The 17,981-nt window shown below is 44.5% G+C and overlaps 1 protein-coding gene and 1 pseudogene across 1 annotated transcript; both read left to right on the forward strand.

Moving 5' to 3' along the window:
• The first annotated feature begins 289 nt into the window (after positions 1–289).
• LOC140331865 (uncharacterized) lies at positions 290–9,414 on the forward strand. The gene is made up of 8 exons (XM_072413200.1): positions 290–333; positions 538–622; positions 2,427–2,535; positions 4,314–4,499; positions 4,579–4,791; positions 5,938–6,126; positions 6,211–6,334; positions 7,630–9,414. Exons 3-8 carry the CDS (start codon positions 2,458–2,460, stop codon positions 9,189–9,191), a joined length of 2,352 nt encoding a protein of 783 aa, XP_072269301.1. The 5' UTR covers positions 290–333; positions 538–622; positions 2,427–2,457; the 3' UTR covers positions 9,192–9,414.
• Positions 9,415–10,420: 1,006 nt separating this feature from the next.
• On the forward strand, positions 10,421–17,975 carry LOC140330419 (uncharacterized; annotated as a pseudogene).
• The last annotated feature ends 6 nt before the right edge of the window (positions 17,976–17,981 follow it).

Here is a 17,981-nt window from a genome sequence, read left to right on the forward strand (position 1 = left end):
AGATAAACATGGAAAATAAATGGCAGCTGGGAATATAGGGTGGGTAATGTGCCAAGGCTGGGAGCTGGAGGAGGAGAATGGCTTTCAGTTCTTCACCATTGAGGGGCACAAAGGAGGGAAGTGACGGAGGGAGGGTAACGGCCTCTGCCGACATTCCATCAGGTGGGGTTGGTACAAATGAGATGGTAGGTGGGCACTGGCCGGGTATGGTTGCCTACAATGGCTACCAACCCTTCTGGCCTGATGAAGAACCTACTGGAAGCCGGGGCATTTCTCGCACCATCAGGCCGTTTTATTATTGATAAAATGGAAGAACATGAATGTTCTATGAAGGTGAGGAATTTGGAGAATGCAATGTTACTGAATGGTAACCCATAGTTCATACCTTTGTATGTATATAGTTCATAACTCCTGTATGATATCACATGAATGGGGCAATTATCATAGAATGAACAGCATGTATGGAGGGGGGTGTATGGGGGTAAGTGATCTGTGGACACACGCCAGCCTAATCATTTGTTTTATTCATTTATATAGCACCAACATATTCCGCAGCGCAGGAGCCGGGATGTTCCATTAGGAGCAGCGCCGGTACTAAGGTGTCACGGTGAAGAATCTGCAGGTAATCTGTCCGCATGTCTTTCCTTCCCTGCAGGAGATGTGAAATCAGGAGCCTCCTCGACACCGAACCTAACACCAAGGGCTATGCACTCTGGCAGTGAGGTTGCAGTGCGTTTATCATTTCCTCAAACCAGGAATAACTGCTGTATGGGAATGCTTAGAAGCTGCAGCGAGCGCTACACATATCCTTCACTTCCACCAGCTGTCACATGTGCAAACACTTCTTTCTGAACCGGGGCTGCCATGCAAAATCGTGCAATGAAGAGGGGGGTGTGCACCTGTCCTAATAAGTCATCCTGCACCTCTTCCCCAATCTGGGGGGATCACCCCTCACCTTGCTGCACAGATTCTCACACCATGGCCCTCTCCTGCAGGCACTGTGAGCACATGTGTTCCCTCCGCTGCATGTTTCCAAGTACTGATTGCTGTGATGAAGTTAGCTTCATCTGGATGGTCACCGTTGTCATTGTACTGTGTGTATGGACACTGTACGGTAGCCCCATGCACCAAGGCAACGTGTCGGTTCTGTCATCTGTGTGCAGATATTTTGAAGGCTACATGGGCCTGTCACTGTAGAACAGTGTTCCTCGACCTTTATAACATTGGGGAACCCCCTGATATAAGGTCTTCAGGGCCAGGTCTTCAGGCCCCCCCTTTTATAAATAATATATCCACAGATTACAGTATATTAGTGTGGTGGTCAGTGGGAAGAATTCCTCTTACATTGCTGGCCATTGGGAAGAATGTCACCCTTACAGATCATTGGGGTCACTTATACTGACCTGAGAGGTGCAAACTGCTCATTGCTCCAGGAACCAGGTTGCAGACCCCTGCTCTGGAGGAACCCTGGCTGAGAAACTCTGCTGTAGATTGGAAGGCAGCGCATGTTATCAATGCGAATGCCCCATACAGCAGAATGTTATTCACATGTAGGGCCCAAGCAAAGTTGTGCGCTATGGTGTTACCCTAACACAGGTTTCTCCATATTTTCAGCAGTAAGGCAATGCTGTTCCAACACACATGTTGCAGCAGCCAGGGAACGCTCTAATATGCATCGACATGGTGGCTCAGTGGTTAGCACTCTCCATGGATGATTGATGGATTATATTTGGTTACAATGTTTGTGGATCCTTATGGGCAGCACAATGGCTCAGTGGTTAGCACTCCGGCCTTTGCAGCGCTAGGTCCCAGGTTGTAGTCTCGGCCAGGTCTCTTATCTGCATGGAGTTTGCTGGTTTTCCCCGTGTTTGTGTGAGTTTCCTCCGGGCAATCGGGTTTCCTTCCACATTGCAAAAACATGCAGTTAGGTTAATTGACTTCACCCCAAACCTGACCTTAGACTGTGATAATGACATGTGAATATGGTAGGGACATTAGATGGTGAGCTTCTTTGAGGAACAGCTAGTCACATGACTATGGACTTTGTACAGCTCTGCATATTATGTTGGCGCTACATAAATACTGTGTAATAATAATCAGAAACGATGCTGAAGTCTCTTCTTTAGAGCGATTTGATGTGCTGTTGTTTTGTTTAATTTTCAAACAACTATAGATAAAAAGTAGAAAACGAATCCCTGGATTTGTTTGGTTTTAGAATCCCCCTGAAGTACATTTCTGAAACCTTGTTTATAAAAATGTTTTTTTTTCTTACTATGGAGAGATTTTGTCTCACTTCCTGTTGTGTCTCTGGCAAGTAACTTGGCAAATGTTTTAAGCCTTTTCTATTTTATCAAAACTAAACAAAAATTGGCTTTAGAAATACATTGTGAGAAGTCCATCAGTGACAAAGACTTCTTCTTCTATAGGTGAAAGTCTTTAATAGTGCGGTCTCAGACAATGGACGTGGAAAGGAAAATGATGATTGAGAAGATCGTAGGGCTCACCAAGGATATCATGCACCTACTGACTGATGAGGTGAGGAGGATTCTGGGAATTCATGTAATAAATCATCCCATAAGATAAGGGATCAATGTGGTCCAATCTCGGATCAGGCAGAGCTCCCAGTCAGTGGAGGGAGTCAATCGGATAAATAGGGACTGCGGTGTCCATCTGTTTGGCTCCATTCCTTCCTTCTGCATTTAAATACATTTGGCGATGCTGTGCTTGAATATTTGCTATGCTGAGGCCGGTCAATTCCTGAGCCCAATTGGTAATGTTATGCTTGTAATAGTGTATGCCCCATTCTAATGGTCCGCATTAAGGCCACATACACACATCAGATGACTCTTGTTCAATATCTGCCCTGAGGTTAGAATCTAACACGTGTACATTGCTCATCGTGGTGGTTCATGGATCTGTCCTGGGGGATCCATGAATGATGAATGATCATAATGAAAGTGAAGGGGGGAGAGCACAGTGGGGTGCCGCTCTTTTGTTCCCTTCCCCCCCCCCCCCCTTCTCCATAGAGCAGAATGGCGCTCATTCATTCATCGTTCAGTCTTTTGTGACAGATCTGACAGATCCTTTCTAACAACAATTAATACATGTGTGTATGCAGCCTTAGTAGACTGACTACACAGCAGAAGAATTTCTTAATTTACAACAGCTGTGTCACCCTCCACCACCTTCCAATAATATAACAATAATACATATAACAATAATATATAGCTAAGTCATATGTGTGCCAAACGTTCCTGCTCCTCAAAGAGAAGAGATATTGAGTAGACGGGATATTGAGCAGCCCCATTTCCATAATAAATCAAAATCAGAATATATTCTTTCTACACTGCAGTATGGGGCTATACAGGCACTTCGTGTGTATATAGGTGCCACCTACATATTTACATCAAAGGGAAACCTGTACTGTCATTTATGTTTAGTAATGGTACCGGCTCTAATTCTGATCCAGTGGCACCGACTTGGAGCCATTAGGTCAATTTGTTTTGGGTCAGCGACTTAAGAAAGTCAAACAGTCTGTGTATTTTTCCCACTAAAGGTTTCTTTTAAAGATGAACTCTGCACAGAAGAAATTTTATTAAATCATATTCGTCAGGGTAACTAAGGGTACTCAGGTATTACTAATGGTAGAAATTAGCTCTGTGAATACCAAATTCCTTTGCAATCTCGGCATTTATTAGTGCTGAAACTAGCAGTGACTGATCTGAGCATAGGATGTGCATGGAGTGGAGCTCTGGCTGGTCCCAGCAGGTACATTGAATGTCTGCAGTCTGTGTAGGAGCAACAAACTAAAACTGAAAAAGAGGAAGCTGAATAAAAGGTTCCAATCCTCTATGGAGTACGGGGTGTATAAAGGCAGAGCACATTAGCATTAGTATGCTCTGTGAATGTGTGCTGCAATGTGTGATCCATTTCCCTGTCAGCCCCTGCTGCCCAAAGTTAGCAGCAGGAAAAATGTTTAACAAAAAAGTTCTCGTTTAATTTTCATCTTCTCTGATGGCCTGGGTGATGTTGCTCTGCTCACCACGGCCTTCTGGCATAGCTGGACCTTTGTAATGCCAAAATCCTGGACTTCATACTCATGGAATTTCAGGTGCTCAGGAGACAGCAGTGAATTGTCACCCAAATTTCCAATAAACTAAGACCTATGTAAGTTTTTTTTTATTTCTTTGTGGGGCGTGGACTGTGAGAAGAAGTTGTACGGAGAGGCTCCTATTTTTCTCCTATGCGTTTCAGTGTGTTGCAACATGCTGCAAAACATGACCGGTCCTCTGTCATGTTCACCTTTTGTGCAGGAGTACACAATCTCAAAGAAGACAACTTATGTGACCCTGGACAGCCATTATTCCCAGGTGTCAGAAAGAAGGATTAGGAACCAAAGTCTTACCAATGAGCCTCCATCTCAATGTCTGATACCTGCAGAAAACCACAAGAAGGTTCTGGAGGTCATCAACAAAATCATACAGCTGCAGGCCATAAAAGTGAGTGGTTCTGGGGATTATAAGACATCTACTAATGAAAGGGATGTGTCTAGGTGGTGACTTTATTATTGTGTGTCAGGTTCCTGTCCGGTGTTTGGATGTTGCCATTTATTTCTCAGTGGAGGAGTGGGACTATGTAGAAGAACACAAGGATCTCTATAAGGACGTCATCATGGATGACCAGCAGACCTGCAATTATACAAAGATGGGAAAGAAGAAATTTTCCCTGATTGACACATTACCAGTACCAAACCTCTTCATGGAGATCATCTGCCTTCTGACGGGAGAGGAGGTGAGGATTATGGGAGGGTCACATGACATTATTCATATCTCTATTATAATAGACCCATATATGAGGTAAAGGAGAACTAAATGGGTTTTGCAGGTGTACCCTACCTAGGGGAATGTGGCCTCCAACATGTTCTCCTCATGAATAGTGGAGTGTGCAGGTACAAGTACCAAACCCTAGAGGTGGTTTCCTGAAGATCTGTGTGCAAAATGCTTCATTTGTCTCTTGTAGACATCTTGCTTGTACAACAGCTGAATGTTCCTGTTGGAGATTGCCATGTGCCATGTATTGGAAAGGCTCTGGAGCCGGGCTGCTTGCATTTCTGGGGGAGGCAAAATCCTTTGGGGACACACATTGGAATACCCCTGGTGACGTGAGACCTGGTGGCCCAGTTAAAGTTTGTAGGGCTTGTTGAACAGTATGCACACTGGGTGCTTTGGTTTATTTATTTCCTGAAGAAGCTGAAAGTACAAGTTTATGGGAGCTCTGTGCAGATGCAAAGAGGGGCAGCTTGGTCCCACTTTGTCACCCTCAACATAGTGGACACCACTCTTACCTGTTACTTGAAACTGTTTAATTGGTGGCCATTTAACCTGGTAAGCTGCTAACCAAGCTATAGGTAGACCTTGTCAATAGGTTCATTTTTTGGCCAAACATAACATTTGGTGCTCTGGAACCCATCAGAAAATACAGGGAGGACAATCAGATTGTAATAACCGCCCCTTCATATTGATGGACATTATATGGCTAAGAGTATGTGGACACCCTGCTAAATGTGGCTTCATGTGTCACCAGAGAATACTGAAGCATACACTTTACATATTTGTGCTCTTGTAGTAACAGTTTGGTGAAGACCATTTACTGTTCTCCCATGTCCGTGCCCTGTGTACAAGACCAGGGGGACTCCAATGTCCTGCAGAGCCCTGACCTCAACCCTCCTGAACAACTTTGTAATTGGCATCAGATCTTCCCATCCAACATAAGCACCTGGCTTAAGCCAGGTGGCCCGTAAAGCTTTGTTTATATATAGTGTGGACATTTAGGAAACTTTATAGATAAACTTATTAAAGCGGCCACTAAGTGTTTAGCGACAAATCTAACAGAACATCATTACATTACAGTTACATGGATCTATCTCCTATCATACAGGAATACACAATAGTGAAGAAGACCTCTCATGATCATGTGACACTCGGCCAATCCCGTGTCTCAGAAGGAGGAAACAGGAGCCCGAGCCTGACCACGCAGCCTCCACATCACTACCTGGCAGCAGAGCGAGACACCAAAAAGAAGATTCTGGAAGTCACCGACAAGATAACTGAACTTCTCACTGGAGAGGTGAGCGGTGCCGGGAATTATGGGATATTATTCAGTAATAGAAGGGTTGTACCTGGATGGTGACTGTACCGTTGTGTGTGCCAGGTGCCTATAAGGTGTCAGGACGTTGCTGTGTATTTCTCCATAGAGGAGTGGGACTATGTAGAAGGACACAAGGATCACTACAAGGACGCCATGATGGAGAACCAGTTTCTTCTTACTTCCCCAGGTAAGAAAGGACTTTACCAGGATGGCACTACCACCTTAGGTTGGAGTGCCATACACAGGATGATGGCTTCTTTCGCCATTCACTTCTTTGGTATGTATAGAATTACTAAAAAAAAAAAAAGACCAAATCTTTACCTCATTTGCAGTCATCCGATTTCTTTCCTAACCCAACACTCACCCAACTTATCTCTAACCCAACTCTTCCTTGAAGCTCATCCAGCCCATTACATACCCAACCCCAACCAAACACTCGCCCAACCCATCTAATACAAAGCCCATCACTTGCCCATCCATCCTTTACCTCACCCATTGGCCAACACTTTCACTCCTCAAACCCATCACATTCCCAGCACAACTCTTACCAGACGCCCATACAACCTATCTCTTACACATTGCTTGCAGAAGTAAAGTTTCATTACTGCTTTCAATACAGGAATACAACTTCCAACTTTATTGACTCTCTTTTGTCTGCTAAGGGTCGATTTCTTAAAAAACCCTTTTCCACACATAGAACAAGGATATGACTTCTACCCTATGACATTCAGGGCCACTTTTTGCAATGGAGGTTTCAGCTGCTGGGATCATCTCCTGGGGGAACAAAACAGGGCTGGGTAGGGGCTTCCATCCAGATCTAGCATAGGGCGACTGGTGAAACATTTGGTCTTTAGATCCCAAGACAGATATTGGATGGAGAATATCATCTTTAAAGCAGGTGGAAATGTCCTCAGGTGTGGGTGAGCTTTGGCAAAGTTTAGTTGTCACTGGAACTAGCGTCCCCATTAGGTTCTCACCAAAGGGAAAATATTCTAATGTTCCCGAGGAAGCGGACCATGCCCCGCGAAATGTGTAGAATGTATATTTAACATTGCTATAATAGAGATCCAAAATACTGTGCAATGGATAATATGGTTTTTATGTATTTTTTTAATTATATCTTGAATGAATTAATGTTTCAATTATAAATGTAATTATAAATGGATAAATGTATTTTATGTTTTTTTTAATATAAATTGTGATTACTGTAAATCATTTGAGATGCTTAAAAAGTCCTAAAGAATGCTTTTTGCATTCTCACTTTTCTTTTCTTTTGTTCTGTGAGAACATAAAGATTTTGGATTTCTTCTCCCTTTCAGTTCCAGTATAAGTGGCCCCCAGGGTAAATAAAGGGCTCCGTCTCCACAAAACCAATAATAAATATCTAACCCTTCACTACTCCATCTCTTCTATGCTCCTTTTCTAGTTTTACAGTGTTGCATTAAAAACATTTTCTGACCTATCTTTTTCTGTATCCTGTAGATGGACAACACAAGAAAACGAACACAGAGGAAATCTTTATCTCCTCGGGGGCGGGAATAGAAGATGATGACATCACATCCTGTTCCTCAAGGGATGACCTCATCAACCAAAACCTCCATTGGAGAACCTGCCATGAAGATACATCCTGTGATCCCTCCACACATGAGATTGATTCTCCCCATTCCTATTCCCCAGATAGTAGAGAGGGGAAAACATTCCTACCGGCTGATTGTGAGAGAGTGGAAAACTTATTCCAGAAAAGTAATGTGTGGGAAAATTGTTCTGTGTGCGAGAAATGCTTTCCAAACAAATACTCTCTGAACATCCATGAAAGAATTCACACGGGTGAAAGGCCATTTTCCTGTTTAGTGTGTGGGAAAGGCTTTGTACAAAAATGGGGTCTGACGGTCCATGAAAGGATTCACACGGGAGAGAAACCCTACTCGTGTCCGGACTGCGGCAAACAATTTTCTGATAGGTCATATCTCATGAGCCACAGAAGAGTTCACACAGGAGAGAAGCCCTACTCATGTCCTGAGTGTGGAAAATGTTTTGCCCACAAGTTGGGATTGACTGCACATGAAAGGGTTCACTTTGGGGAGAAACCCTATCGCTGCTGTGAATGTGGGAAAATCTTTTTGCAGAAGTTAAGTTTTATTGCACACAAACGAGTTCACGCCAAGGGCATGTCTTTTGTCTGCTCTGAGTGTGGTAAATGTTTCCCTGACGATGTGGCTCTTGGTCTACACAAAAGGAATCACAAAAAGAAGTTGTTACATATCTGTTCAGAGTGTGGGAAGGGTTTTCCTCTGAAATCTGCTCTTTTAGTACACAGCAGAATCCACACAGGGGAGAGACCATTTATCTGCTCTATCTGTGGAAAGAGTTTTTCACACAGATCTGCGCTTTATGTACACAAAAAACTCCACACAGGAGAGAAGCGCTATTCCTGCCCCGAGTGTGGGAAGAGTTTCAACCAGAGATTGAACCTTGTGGTGCATGAGCGGGTTCATACGGGGGAGAAGCCATTTTTCTGCTCCCTTTGTGGAAAATCTTTTTCACAAAAATCGATCCTTATCAGACACGAAACAATTCACACAGGGGAAAAGCATTATGCCTGTTCCAAGTGCGGAAAAAGTTTTCCTTACAAATCAGCTGTCGCCAGACACGAGAGGATTCACACAGGGGAGAAACCATTTTCTTGCTCAGAGTGCGGTAAAAGTTTTTCTAGGCAATCGTCTCTTCTCAAACATGAGAGGATTCACACAGGTGAAAAACCATTCTCCTGCTCGGAATGCGGGAAAGGTTTTTCTCAGAAATCAGCTGTTGTCATACATGAGAGAATTCACACGGGGGAAAAGCCGTATTCATGTACAGAATGTGGCAAACGCTTTTCCCAGCAATCGTCTCTTATCAAACACGAGAGAGTCCATACGGGAGAAAGACCATTTACCTGCTCGGAGTGTGGGAAGCGGTTTTCCCAGAAAGCGCATCTGATTGTACATAACAAAGTTCACATGGAGGATAGCCAATCATATGCTACGAAGAAAGAGCTTCCCTAAACTACGGACAGGGGAGTCCCAGGGATCAGTTCTGAATGTAGGACCCCCTTCTCCCATCCATCATATGGGGGAGGAGCCATATCCCGGTTCATGTGTGAATAATACCTTTGCTCAATATTCTTTGCACCGTGGGCAATTTTTTATTTTATTTTTAATAAAACTTTATATCCTTTGTTCTATCACAGTGCTGCTGATCTTTTGCAGTCTCATTCCCACAAAAGAAGTTTTTGGCTGACAACGTATGACCCAACATTAAAAAAGAACAAATGGCACCATGTTGGGGTTGGATGAACCCAAAAACCGAACACAATGCGCGTAAAGGTAATGCGGCACAATTATAATATTCTAACGTATAATATCATCTTTTAGTGGGCTGTAAGGAAAAAAGAAGTGAAAGTTGGATCAATGTATGAGTTTTTTCACCCAACTAGTATCCAAAAAGTAAACTGTTTTAGGGGAGGCAGTGGGTACTAACTAGGTACCCTGAAATCGGGGGCTCTGGAAGAGGACTGGAGGGTAGAATACAGATACAGGGATAGAGCCAAAGAAGATCATTGTCATGTCTGAAAAAAAGCTTTTGAAAAATGTAAATCAAAAACACAGCTTTATGGACAATATGTTTTTTTTTCACTTGGGGCATGACCCCAATGTTGTGACATTTTTCAGTTTAGTGGGTTTGTACTTAAAGAGGAACTAAATTGAAAACTTGCAAAAAAAAACCTAACTTTAGTCCTTGCCTCAGATCCCGCGTCGTCCCGACATTCATCCTGGAGCTGGCCCTTTGGGCGCAGCCATCTTCACCTCTTCTTCCTCGTTCTTCATCTGAACACGCCCACTTAAAGCACAAACCCTAGGGGTGGCGTAATCCGATAGCAAAGTTTGACCCGGTGTCTCCAGAACAGCTATAGCCAAAGACAGAAACACACAGCAAACAGTTGTTTGTGTGTACAATGAATAGAGGTTGCACAGTAAAGGGTTAATGGAAAGTGTACAGCAAAAGGATTCATTTATTTTACAGAATTTACAAACCTAGAGAGTGTCATCAGGCTGGGCGTAAAACTGGACTACAGGAAAATGGCTGCCGAACTCATATGACTGTGATGCGCATGCTCATTCTGCAGTTAGTATTCCGGTGGCCATATTAGGTCCTGGCAATCAAGAATATGCCAGCTCGTTGTTACTAAAGTTAAACTCCAGAGAAATGTAAAGATAATTTGGGTGTGACGTTCCGCCCACAACGCAAGGGTTTATGGCTATTTTTATTTTGCCTGGGTACCATTACCCCCCATCCTGTCACTCCCGGGTAGGAATGCATTGCAGCACGTCAGAGAGCAGCGACCGATGGAAGAGTGAAGACAGGAGGGGGTGACAGACCGGTCACTGGGAGAAGGGGGAGCCTGAGGGAAATAAGGCAACCTTTCTATGTTCCACTCATAATGAAAAATCAACATTTAACCCTTGCAGTGCTGGGGAGCCCCAATACCAAGGCAGACCTGAAAGTTCCCCAAATTCTGTGCGGAGGCAGGAGACCCTATGGAGGGGGAGATGGAGAATTCAGTGAATAGAATGTTTATAAGAACGCATTCACCGCCTGCATGATAACGCGTGAACGCACAAACTATGGAGCATATATAGGTTGGGGTGGTGTATATAGATCAGGGTGGTGCCTATAGTCTGGGGTGATGTATTTAGGTTGGGGTGGTGCCTATAGTCCGGGACAGTTTATATATGTGGGGTGGCGTATTAAGTCCGGGGTGATGTATATATCTGGGGGTGGGGTATATAGTCCGGGGTGATGTATATATGTGGGGACGGGGTATATAGTCCGGGGTGATGTATATATCTGGGGGTGGGGTATATAGTCCGGGGTGATGTATATATCTGGGGGTGGGGTATATAGTCTGGGGTGATGTATATATCTGGGGGTGGGGTATATAGTCCGGGGTGATGTATATATCTGGGGGTGGGGTATATAGTCCGGGGTGATGTATATATCTGGGGGTGGGGTATATAGTCCGGATGGTGCATAAATGGCAGTTTGCTCTGTACAAAGTTTCATTACCCGGTGCCAATGTTCCTTTCTGCACTCCAGCAATGTCTGCATGGCCAGGTTACCTGATGGTGACAACACTGGGCTATAGGTGAAGGCCTTATATTCCATGAGACGTGTGCCCCTCCCCCCCCCGCCAATGGACAAGAAGAGGAAAATGATGATTGAGAAGATCGCAGGTCTCACCAGGGACGTCGTGCACCTACTGACCAATGAGGTGAGGAGGATTCTGGGAAATCAATTCATGTGATCTATTCTCAGATCAGCAGTGGTGGGACCTTCAGGATTGCTGGGTGCAGGAGTTTGGTATCCAACAGAGGAGGCGAATCTGTGCTGACTACAAAAAGAGGGAAAGTAGCCGCCACCGGCCAGAATATTAACAGCTCCTCCCCCACCTACCTACCTGATACACAAATCCCTCCACAGTTCTTGTCCCACTTACCTCTCTGATCTGATAAAGATAAGATAAATCCCCCCCTAGCTGCTCTCTCCACTCTTCCAATGACCTACTAATGACTTCCTCACCCATAACCTCATCACATGCACAGCTCCAAGACATTTTTTTTAGAACTGCCCCAACTCTCTGGAATGGTCTTCCTATTCGGCTTGCTTCAACCTCTCATTTTGAAAAGCCTCTCATTTTTCTATCTCATGTTAATAGGAGTTTTGTGTACCTGGTAATTCACTTTCACCCTTTTCCCATATTCACCTATTACTATGCAGAAATACACAATCTCCAAGAAGACTTCTTATGTGATGCTCGGCAGCCATTATTCCCAGGTGTCAGAAGGATGGAACTGGAGCCAGAGCCTCACCGAGGATCCTCCATCCCAATCCCTGATACCTAAAGGAAACCACAAGAAGATTCTGGAGGTCATCAACACGATTACACAGCTGCAGACCACCAAGGTGAGAGGATCGGGGGAATGTGGGAGGTGAGCAGTGCCAGGTATTATCCAGTAACGATGATTGTATCATTGTGTGTGTCAGGTTCCTGTCCGGTGTCAGGACGTCGCTGTGTATTTCTCCATGGAGGAGTGGGACTATGTAGAAGAATCTCTACAAGGACGTCATCATAGACAACCAACAGACCTGCAGATATCCAACAATGGGGAAGAAGACATTATCCCTGAATGACGCACTACAAGTACCAAACCTCTTCCTGGAGATCATCGGTCTTCTGACTGGAGAGGTGCGGAGGATTCTGGGAGGGTCACATGACCTCCTTCATATCCATAATTAATGATAAACCTGTATTTGAGCTAAAGGTGAACATGTGAATGGGTTCTTTAGTTGTACCCCGCCTAGAGGAATGTGGGCTTTACAACCCCTTCTCTTCCTGGATTCAGTGTCCCTGGAAGTAGTGGGTTGTAGGAATTAAAGCAGAACTATCACCAATTTTTTTACATTATAAAAAACAATTTTTATATAAGGTAAAACAAAGTGGAAAACCCTGAAGCGGAAACCCTCAGCCTCCCGGGATACATGACGTGTACATTGCACCTGTGTATATAAAGTAGGTAGACATAGTCAAAAGGTTCAAATATTTGTTTTAGACCATGCATAATACTTATTACTTATGGACTGTTCAGAAAATACAGGGTGCCCGAGGACAATTAGATCATTTTGGCTGCCCTCTGATATCTTTGGGCATTATTCAGGCAGGAGTCTGTGGACACCACATCAAATTTAGGTTCTGGCTTTTCCACTGAATACGAAAGCATACAAAGACATTGCAGACAATTGTGCTCTTCCAGCCTTGTGTTCACAGTTTGCTGTTCCCCCATGACTGTGATCCAGGGTACAAAGCCCCCACCATGGGGTCCCCAGTTTGGTGTGGAGGAACTGGAGTGTCCTGCACAGAGCCCTGACCTCAACCCTACTGAACAACTTTGGGATGAATAGGAATGATGAACCTGATCGTCTCATCCAACATCAGCACCTGACCTCACCAATGGGGACAAATCTCCACCATCAGTACCTGACCTCACCAATAGGGGGCGAATCCCCATCATCAGTACCTGACCTCACCAATAGGGGGCAAATCCCCACCATCAGTACCTGACCTCACCAATAGGGGGCAAATCCCCACCATCAGCACCTGACCTCACTTATGGGGGCAAACCCCCACCAACACAACCCAACTTCTTGTGGAAATTTTCCCAGGAGGATGCAGGTCGGGGAAGATGTTATAGCCTCAAAAGAAACCCAGAACCATAATATATCCATGGTTTGGGGAGAGATATTCAAGAAGGTGTCCCCAGGTGTCCCCAAACTCTTTGTCTATGTCACACTTGGGACGATGGTGCCTCTAGGGGGCGCTGCGGCTTGCACAGAAGTAACGTGAGCCCTGAGAAGGGCCAAAGCGCAGCGTCTAAGCAGCAACCAGGTATCACCAGAGCCTCTAGTGGTGAAGATGTTGCACTGCTGGTTACTGCCAGTTTGTGGTATTCGGGCATACCAGGGTGGGCAGGATGATACACAGTACCAAATCATTAGGCAGGGGAACTTGAGGTCGAGGAAGGCAGTAAGCAGGAAAGGTCAGGCCATTAGCCAGGGGTCAAATACGAGGGTTACAGGAAATAGACACCGGTGACACAGGAAGCAATGGGAATACTGATGACATAGGGATCACTGCAGACACAGGAAACACTGGGAGCGACAGGAGGCACAGGTGACACAGGGATATCCACAGGCACAGAGGAACACTGGAACAGCCAGGAAACACCAGACTGGGTAATAGGAGGTAAACACAGGAGCTGGAAAGGGGAAGCACTGAATTAACCAACAGGTGTAGAGGAAATGCTCTGCAGAGCTAGGGGGCTTGGCCCTAGTGGAGACACATTGCACGAACGATGAGGGCTGTGTCTGAGCTAGCTAAATCCCCGGGGATGATTAAGAGGCTATTTCCTGATTGGCCGGTGAGTGGGGCGATACTGATTACATTTGGAAGAGCAGGCACGCCCAAATTCAGAACTGCCCTCATGTGCAGAAGAGAGGTGCCTGTGCTTTAGCAAGGAAAAGTGTGACGATCTATACTGTATACAGCGTGTAGGCACCAAGGACACTTTATAGATATGTTTAATAAAGGGGCCACAAAGACTTAAGTGACGAAAAAAGATCTATTTCCACAGGAATACACAATAGAGAAGAAGATCTCTCATGATCATGTGACACTCAGCAGCCAATCCCATGTCTCAGAAGGACGTAACAGCAGCCTATCTCCACCATGCTTCCTTCACCTCCCTGCCTGACAACAGAGAAACGCAAGAAGAAAATTCTGGAACTTACCAATAAGATCATTAAACTTCTGACTGGAGGGGTGAGTGGTGCTGGGAATTCTGGGAAATCATCCACTAACACAAGGGTTGATCTTGGATGGTGACTTTATCATTGTCTGTGTCAGGTGTCTATAGGGTGTCAGGACATTGCTGTCTATTTCTCTGTGGAGGAGTGGGAATATGTAGAAGGACACAAGAATCGTCACAAGCGTGTCATGATGGAAGACCAGCAGCCCCTCACATTACCAGGTAAAAGGAGAATATAAAGCGTATCTAAACCCCAAATCAAGACTTATGTTGTGTCTAATAGTTTTTTTAAATTCTTTTTCCTAAAACTTTTTATTTAGAGGTTAAAGATATATGCTGAAAAAGCAATAAGTTAGTACAGATACCTCTAAAATATCGTAATTGTATTTAACAATTGCAGTATTAAACAGAAGAACATGCCCACCTTAAGGTTATAGTGCCATCTATAGGCTTAGCCACCGACATAGCTGCCATAATGATCACTATTTTTAGTTCTTCTAGCAAAAAATGTATTGTGAACTATAATCCTACAAATATGTTTGTTTCTCCTTGATACAACTGCTATGGAAATGCGAAGACCTTCACCTGACCCACAGTCTGCTGATCGATATTTAATGCTCCAGCACACAATACAGCTGACAGCAAGTAGCCTAAATTCTGTAAATGTAACCCGAGGGCTGGCCAGGTTAAGGTCGGTGTATCAGGGATCAGGATGGTAAAATGTTTATGATTTCAGTCCATACTCTTCTTTGGTGTTAACCAAGCCTGCATAGCGAGTCCTCATGGGGTCGTAGAGAGAATTTTGAGTCTCAGTAGTTTTCCCAATACAAGTTTAGGGGTTTACAGTGAAGACTCTGCCATGGGTGGGCATCTGCCCAAATTGAAGCCATGGGTGGGGGTCTGCAGCTGTGTGGTCGTCTATGGCTTACCCAACCCATCCCTTACCAAACCCATTCCCTAACCCTTTGCTGATCCAACCCATTAACTTACCCAACCAACTTACAGCTTCCTGGTATATCTGGTGAGGGCAAATTCCTTGGAAAACCCAATTCCACATATAGAACAAGCTAGGACTTTAGGAATATTCGTGGTATTTATAGACGTTTTTCTAGTGAAGGTTTCAGGTGATTGGATCGTCCCGAGGAACAAAAACAGGGTTGGGTCTTCTAGTCAGGTCTAACCAAGTATACCGAGGACTGAATTGCTTGAGTGTGAGCAGACGTTAGGACAGATATGGTGGATGTCATCATTAAAACAAGATGGGGGTCAGTGTGGGGTCTGGAATAATTTAGTTCAGTTGTCACTGACCCCAGTGGTGACGCAACCAGCAATATAAACCCAAAGAAGGTCCAAATCCTCACTGCTTGTATATTTTCGTTTCGTGGAGCTTTATACAGATTTTTCTGATCTGCTTATTGTTTTCTCAATGGAAAACAGAGGAAATCTTTATTTTATCTTTTCGTCTCCTCAGAGGCGTGGATAGAAGATGATGACATCACATCTGATTCTTCTGAGGATGACCCCATAACTCCAAACCTCCATTGGAAACCCCGCCATGAAGACCCGTCATGTGATTCCTCCAGACATGTGGCTCATTCCTCCAATCACAGCCCCCCTGCTGCTTATTCCCCAGCTAATAGAGAGTGGGAGACGTTTCCACCAGCTGATTGCAAGAAGGAAGAACTCGTCTTATGCCAGAAAAGTAATGTGGCCGAAGAATCGTGTTCATATTCCAAATGTAGCAAAAATCTTTCCTGCAAATCAGATGTTACCCAACATGAAAAGAATCATGCAGGGGAAAAGCCATTCACCCCCATCCAACAGGAGAGGACGGGCACAGGGGAGAAGCCATATTCCTGCTCTGTGTGCGGGAGACTTTTTTCCCAGAAGTCGTCCCTTGAAAAGCATGAGAGGGTTCACACAGGGGCAAAGGACTATTCCTGTTCCATGTGCGGGAAGTCTTATTTCTTTAAGTCATCTCTGACTTTACATGAAAGGCTTCACACAAAGGAAAAGTCCTGTACATGTTCTGTGTGCGAGAAATGCTTTCCAAACAAATACTCTCTGAATATTCATGAAAGAATTCACACGGGTGAAAGGCCATTTTCCTGTTTAGTGTGTGGGAAAGGCTTTGTACAAAAATGGGGTCTGACGGTCCATGAAAGGATTCACACGGGAGAGAAACCCTACTCGTGTCCGGACTGCGGCAAACAGTTTTCTGATTTCTGGTCATATCTCATGAGCCACAGAAGAGTTCACACAGGAGAGAAGCCCTACTCATGTCCTGAGTGTGGAAAATGTTACACCCACAAGGCAGGACTGATTGTACACGAAAAAGAGCACCTTGACGAGACATCCTATACCTGCCCCGAATGTGGAAAAATCTTCATGAAGGAGTCAGATTTAAACACACACAAAAGTAATCACATCAAGGAGATGCCATTTGTCTGCTCTGAGTGTGGTAAATGTTTCCCCGATGAGGTGCACTGCACAGAAAGACTCACAAAGAGAAGAAAATGCATTACTGCCCGGAGTGTGGGAAAGGTTTTCCACATAAATGTCTTCTTATTATACATAGCAGAATCCACACAGGGGAAAAACCATTTACCTGCTCCAGTTGCGGCAAGAATTTCGCACAGAGAATCACCCTTTCCGTGCATGAAAGAATCCACACGGGAGAAGCGCTTGTCCTGTACTGAGTGTGGGAAGACTTTCAACCAGAGATTGAATCTTATGATTCATCAAAGGATTCACACAGGAGAGAGGCCATATTTTTGCTCTCTCTGTGGGAAATCATTTACACAACAATCGGTCTTTGCCAGACATAAAATGATCCACACAGGGGAGAAACATTTTACCTGTTCTAAGTGTGGGAAAGCTTTTCTCTACAAAGCAGCTGTTCTCAGACACGAGAAAACACACAAGAAGCCGTATTTGTGTTCAGAGTGTGGCAAAAGCTTTTCCCAGGAATCGTCTCTTATCACACACACGAGAGTTCACACAGGGGAGAAACCATTTTCCTGCTCGGAGTGCGGGAGACGTTTTGTCCAGAAAGTTTATCTGACTATACATAGCAAAGTTCACTTAAAGGATAACCAATCCGATGCTCCGAACGAGAGAAAAACACATCGTGTAAAAGACTCGGACAGATGAATCCCAGAAATTGTAAAGGAATCTGGGATCCCCCTTCCCCCACCCATGACATGGGGAGAGCCCATATTCTGGATTCATGTGCAAGGAATGTCTTTGCAGTGCATATAATTGGTGCGGGACATTTTTCTCTTTTAGCCTTTGTTATAGCTCAGTGCGGCTAAATTGCATCCAAAGAGGTTTTTAGGGAAATCTGGGGTGACAACATACGGAGAAATATCATCAATAAAAAAAACCAAATGGCACCCCAATGGGCAGACTAATAAAACACGAGTAAAAAAG

Source organism: Pyxicephalus adspersus, chromosome 5, assembly GCF_032062135.1.
Source record: "Pyxicephalus adspersus chromosome 5, UCB_Pads_2.0, whole genome shotgun sequence".
NCBI lineage: Eukaryota > Metazoa > Chordata > Amphibia > Anura > Pyxicephalidae > Pyxicephalus > Pyxicephalus adspersus.